Source organism: Sinocyclocheilus anshuiensis, unplaced genomic scaffold, assembly GCF_001515605.1.
Source record: "Sinocyclocheilus anshuiensis isolate Anshui unplaced genomic scaffold, SAMN03320099.WGS_v1.1 scaffold91, whole genome shotgun sequence".
In the NCBI taxonomy this organism is placed as follows: domain Eukaryota; kingdom Metazoa; phylum Chordata; class Actinopteri; order Cypriniformes; family Cyprinidae; genus Sinocyclocheilus; species Sinocyclocheilus anshuiensis.
In genome coordinates this window covers 423189-429246 of record NW_015552636.1, presented here as the reverse complement: position 1 = coordinate 429246, position 6058 = coordinate 423189, and the positions used below count along the sequence as shown (strand labels likewise).

Below are 6058 nucleotides of genomic sequence, written 5' to 3'. Positions count from 1 at the left end.
ACCCTCACCTTTACTCACTCAACACTGCTGTGTGTTTAGATGAAAGCCGAAGCGTGTCAGAGCCAAACACAGCTGCAGAAATGAGGAGGAGTTTCATTGGATAGACTGCGATTATATTGCTTCCGCATGTAGCAGAGAAATTCTTCAAAGAGAAGCAGAGTGTGTTTTTGTAGCTGATACCGGACATATTCAGCAAGAGCAGGGATCTTTGAACTTCTCGTCTTAATCATCTGGCTTTATGTCATTGAATTGCTGAAGTGAAACTGAACAGTGCAAATGATAAAGGCCTGAAACCTAGATTTCATTCATACATTCCATGCTATAAAAATGTACTATATGTATTAAAAATATACCATATTATTGACATATCTCAATGCAGTAACGTGTTTACATTTTTTGTACGTGTTTGCCTCAATCTCATGATAGTTGCATTATGAGGGTGCATGTACTGAAAACATCAATCTGTTTACATGCACTAATTTCCACAATCCGAATGAATCCAATCTGATTTCAGATTCTGAAACCCTAAGCATTGCAATCTGATTCATATATCCATTTACATGTGCATTACATGCATTCTGAACAAAGCTCCAGTGCATGCACTGCAACAGTCGATGTGTTCAGAACCAGAGAAATCACTGCGATAATGTGACTGCAGCTACCTCGAGTATAACTGTTGTTTTTGCCTTGATTTTTTTTTTTTTTTCAAATATTTAGTAAATATTCAGTCTCCTGCACAGTTCATACGACATAAAATATATGCAAGCATGCATCTGTGCACCGTGCAAGATATTTCTGAATCTGATTAAGAAAATGGTTTCGTTTCCATTCTTGATTTTTTTTTTTTCCTGTTTTGGGATTGTTTCAGGTGTACAGCAGCCCTTTTAATCAGATCAGATCAAGCTCAGTGGAGTCATTTGAGGCGTTTAATGTGTTTCAGTCCGATAAACGGATTATTGAGAGCATGTAAATGTAGCTAGTGAATCTGTTTGTAAAGAACAGTGTTTGAGATCCTGTGAACAAATCAACATATTTCTCTGACAGAGGACAGTGTGTGTGTGTGTGTGTGTTTGTGTTCACTGACATTTGAGGGCTCAAAGGGAACCCAGTGCTGCTCTTCTCCTCACATGGATGCGCTGGATGAGATGCAGTGAAGCATGCAAAGCTATTGTTGATAGTTGCTCTTCTGGAGGGCTGGCCTGTGATTGACTCTTGTTACTTGTATATAATGACTTTAGACTGTATAACTGACCATTGACAGTCTGATCGTTTCCTCCATCGCTCTCTCATATCACCACACTCTTTCTGCTCACAGAATAAAATCATTTACACTCCCAATCAATAATTCATCTCCGTTTATTGATTTGGTAAGTACCCGTGTTTAAAGTGGGATCATGCATCAGGGTTTATTTTGCAGTAAGTCACTACTGTGTTATTTTCAGTGAGGTAAACAAAAGACTTTCTTTGACTCAAACACACCCACAAACCAAACATCCAGAACAAACCAACTGAGGTAAATGAGACGCAAACAAATGCATTTTGCTGATTGCAACCTTTTAATGCAGATCAAATCAAACTGTTAGTTTGTAACAAAATCTGTAATATTCACTGCAGTTGCACAGTACATTTTATGTTGGAGAAAAACTGAACTCAAACGATGAAAACATAATCTGCGATGCAGTTCCTGTATTTTGACGCCGCTTCACTCGGGCACGGTGTCTCCGATCCACTTGAGATACGGCGGGTTTCCCTGATCGATGGGTAAACTGATGACCTCGGCCACTTCATACGGATGATTCGACCTGCAGAACAAACAACACACTCACCTTTACTCACTCAACACTGCTGTGTGTTTAGATGAAAGCCGAAGCGTGTCAGAGCCAAACACAGCTGCAGAAATGAGGAGGAGTTTCATTGGATAGACTGCGATTATATTGCTTCCGCATGTAGCAGAGAAATTCTTCAAAGAGAAGCAGAGTGTTTTTGTAGCTGATACCGGACATATTCAGCAAGAGCAGGGATCTTTGAACTTCTCGTCTTAATCATCTGGAAAAAAAAACATGTAAAAACACTTGTTTGTATGTATTTATCACACCATGATACAAGCTCTGAAAAGGCACATTAGTGTAGATGAATACATATAAATGAATGCAATTTTCCACCATTGTTGTGTTATCATATATTTAACATCTCTAAATGAACAGGATTCTTCTCATTTGTGTGCATTATGTTTTCTGAAGGTTGTCTAGTGAGACAAATGTCTTCAAATGTAGCTCCTGATTGCAGAAACAGATCTGCACATTCTGTATGTCTCCCTTATTCATTCAAAATATTAGAGAAATATAGAAGCTCAGTGCGGAGAAGATACTGATTAGGTTAAAACCGAAACCAAGCCATTCACACAGATGCATATTCAGAGCATTTTTAGACAGACAAATACGACTGCTGCACTCGCGTCTCACACAACAGTCAATACCGAACGATATGAAACATTATATCGTTGATACATTTTTTGCTATATCGCCCAGCCCTATGCAGCGTCATTTGATTTTCTTGAGGCTGAATAATAAAACATGATAAATAAATAACAATGGAGAAATAGAGCAGAGAAAGATCTGAAACTGACCAGCAGAACTTCACTGTCCTCCTCGATCTTCCCCTGCCACTCGTACCTGCAGCACACACACACACACACACACTCACACGGATGTGATCTGCGGGATGATGTTCACACACGCCGCCAGCTTCTTCTCCACGATTCCTCTAAGGACAAAAACACAAAACACACATTTCACTGGGGATATATTCATTTAAGATCAATTTTAGTAATTTTGTTATTAGTTTTTGTTGTTTTTAAATATGCCTATATAGTTTTTAATGTTTATTTCGGTTTTAGTTATTTTGGTACATTAAGTTAAACTAAATGAAAATGAAAAACGTTGCATCAGCAACTAGCTGAAATTAATGTATTATTAAATGTTGCATGTGTTTATTTTCATTCATGAGTGTGTGTTCTTCAGGAGTGTGTACCTGGCCAGCTCTTTGGCCACCGTGTCATTGGGGCAGGTGACGAAGGCTGCGGAGTGTGTGCCGGACGAATACGAGTCTGACGCCATCGAGAACGCTCTCAATCCCAGCCGCTGCAGCACTGGCAGCATCAAACCAGCCAGCAGAACCGACTGACACACACACACACAGATCACAGACACATCACAGACACACAACTTCAGCAATAACTAAAATTAAACACAAATGTGTATTTTTTGCTTAATATGGTTGAATTGGATCAACGAAGGTCAGTAGCGAAGACATCGGTTAATAAAATGGGATTAAATACACAAATTATATTTGTCTTATTTAACATATTTAATTATTGCAGGTTTCTATAATATTTTGAGTTTGAGTTTATTGATTGTGAGGAACAATGGCAACACCAGAGCTGCCACTCAACACATGGAAACAAAGTAACTGGAGTTACTTATTTGAAAAAGTAACTCAGATATTTCCTTCTAAATTAAAAAGTAATGTGTTACTTTACTAGTTACTTTAAAAAAGTAATCTGATTACGTAACTTGTAATGCGTTACCCCCAACACTGAAAACAGTCAAAGAAACATGACAGAAACTCACCAGACAGCAAAGCTTCAGTGCTCCGACAGCAGCCGGGTCCGATCTCATCACCTGCTTAGGTAAAACACAGCATTATTCAAACCCTGATTCTCTATTTTTGATCATGATGTCTGGAAAACAGAAAACACTGACAGCATTCGGGACTGTGAGTAAATAATGACAGGTGTGTTCGTGTCGTGTGTATCTGATCATTAAACATGTGTGCCGTGAACACTGAGCTCGAACAGAACTGCTGTGCGTTTAAACGCGGTTTATTCGTCATTAGATCCGCATCTCTGCCGCTTAATGAAGAAAATAAGCACGTTACGCTCACCTCGCAGCCACTGGCTCTGCCGTAAAGCGTCCGCGACTGTCGTGTGGCAGCAGCGCAGAGCCGCTTTAAGGAGAGACTGCAGTGTCAGCACTAAAAGCGGACTCATTTAATTTGTCAAACCTCTTGAAAGAGCATGCAGAACAAGGTACAATATATGGTGCTATTGTTAAATACATTAAAGAAATAGGATTAATCAGGAGAATTTAGGAATGTGTGTGTTTTTTTGTTTTTTTATTTTTATTTTTTTATATAAAATATAGATAAATATAAATATGTATATATTAGTTGCTTATTAGTGCTCCACACTCCAGTCCAGTTGGTGGCGGTAAATACACCATCCGCCATAAAACGTTATTAGAAGAAGAAGAAGAAGCACTAAAAGCGGAACGCATGTAAATCGGTTAAACTAATGAATTACTGAGACAAGAAAAGATAGCCTATGCATTAAAAAAAAAGATTGAAAAATAAATAAATTAAAAAAATATAATAAAAAAGGCTAAACGAATATACATAATACTTTAAAGCTTTGCTTTTGTTCATTTATATTACCTGGATATTTTTTCTTTTCTTTTCTTTTTCTTCAATTTCCTTTGATGCCACTATGATTATAACAGTGAGTACATTTTATGTATATTTTCTATGTGAATGTTCTTGTTCTACATTTAAATTTTAAAAGGCTCACGTGACCCAAGCTTCCGCTAACGGCAGAGCCGCGGATGTTGGTCGCTCCTCATAACAGAAATATCTCTGGCAGCGGAACTCGTGGCTGACGCGAATTTTTCATCTTCTGCTTTGTAGTTCAATTCATCACAGCCATATTTTAATATAAACATAATTTAAAAAAGTGTGTGATATTAAAGAAGTAGCGCAAGGCACTGTAAATCATAAAGGAAGCACATGTCGTAAACGGTGCTGTTAGCGGAAGTTGCGTACGTCCTGCGTCACAGTTCATCTGGTGTCTTCCGGCAGCGAGGAGCCGCGTGTGAGAGAGCCGAGTTCCCGCCGAAAGGTACAAAAATAAAATAACTCTCTACAAATTAAAATTGTAATTCTACCTGGTTTGCCAGTCGCGTAAAACTTCAAAGAAGAATATTTGATTCCTACCAAATCAGCTTCTGCGAGTGAGCGACCTGAGCACACATACGCAGCAAATCAGTGTTAACTAGTATTTATATATAACAGGGTTTTTTATTCCATAAATATAATTTAATACAGAACATAGAACATACGGGGAATACAGAGGAGAGAGAAAAAGAAAATAAATGCAATTTCCTGAAATGCACTCTTCTGCTGGGATCAGAACAATCAGGTCTTTTGGATCAAAAGTACCCCGATCTAAACGTTTTGAACACAAACTGAGGATTTAATCCGGATCAAAACCAAGATTGGATTCTGTGATCTGATCCGAATTCAGAATCCTGTTTTTCTTTCCACTTTCAGGATATGATCAGATCCGATCAGATTACTTCTGAACATCTGGCCTTAGACAGTCACACGATGATCGGGATAGTTAACATCACTAGTCTTTAACAAGATATTTATTTTTAACAATCCACTTTTCAATAAACCAGTTATGTGTTAAATGAAGTCATGATATTTAAAAATGTGTTATTTATTCTGTTTGAAGCACAGCAGTTCAGACCAGCATGTAATTCAATGCATTTCTAATGCATGCCGCTGCTCTTACTGTTATATACGTGTCCCAACCTGCATTTATTGCCATTTCACTCAGAAATGCATCACAATATTAATGTATAATCAGGCACAGCTTCTGTTTTATGCCGTCTGATGAAGCTGAGTTTATATCTCATTATGTGTAGATTATGTCAATAAAGCTTCTGGCATGTTTTAAAGATTCTGGTGTTTTTGACTGTTTAATTATTAAAGCAGCACTATGTAACTTTTTCTGCATGCGTTCAAAATTTGCTAAATGTATATAATGAGCGAGTACATCTTGAGTTCATCTTCCAAACCGTGTTTTTGTCTTATTCCGAATCACTCCGGTACACTTATAATAAGTGCTTATATTCGGACTATTGTAGCCTGGTCACCGCTGCGGAGGAACACATACCTGCGTGAATCGCCAGAGACATAAACTTAGAGAAGTAGCTCCGGT

The 6058-nt window shown here is 38.0% G+C and overlaps 1 protein-coding gene across 2 annotated transcripts; it reads right to left on the bottom strand.

Moving 5' to 3' along the window:
- Positions 1-1546: 1546 nt before the first annotated feature.
- Positions 1547-4017, bottom strand: LOC107666673 (protein CutA homolog). 2 transcript variants are annotated; one of them, XM_016458091.1, is made up of 7 exons: positions 3943-4017; positions 3630-3680; positions 3031-3179; positions 2704-2763; positions 2627-2672; positions 1997-2046; positions 1547-1802 (listed from the first exon to the last, which is right to left on the bottom strand). In XM_016458091.1, exons 2-7 carry the CDS (start codon positions 3675-3677, stop codon positions 1703-1705), a joined length of 453 nt encoding a protein of 150 aa, XP_016313577.1. In that variant the 5' UTR covers positions 3678-3680; positions 3943-4017; the 3' UTR covers positions 1547-1702. The 2 variants fall into 2 exon arrangements, with proteins under 2 accessions (XP_016313577.1, XP_016313576.1); XM_016458090.1 differs by lacking the exon at positions 3943-4017 and adding an exon at positions 3762-3936.
- Between the last annotated feature and the right edge of the window lie 2041 nt (positions 4018-6058).

Coding starts and splice junctions, on each gene's coding strand:
- LOC107666673 (XM_016458090.1), bottom strand. CDS start 3,821: ATGATCAGATACACACGACACGAACACACCTGTCATTATTTACTCACA. Junction 3,180..3,629: donor CACTGAAGCTTTGCTGTCTG/GTGAGTTTCTGT, acceptor TGTGTGTGTCAG/TCGGTTCTGCTGGCTGGTTT. Junction 1,803..1,996: donor GCTCTTGCTGAATATGTCCG/GTATCAGCTACA, acceptor TTTGTTCTGCAG/GTCGAATCATCCGTATGAAG.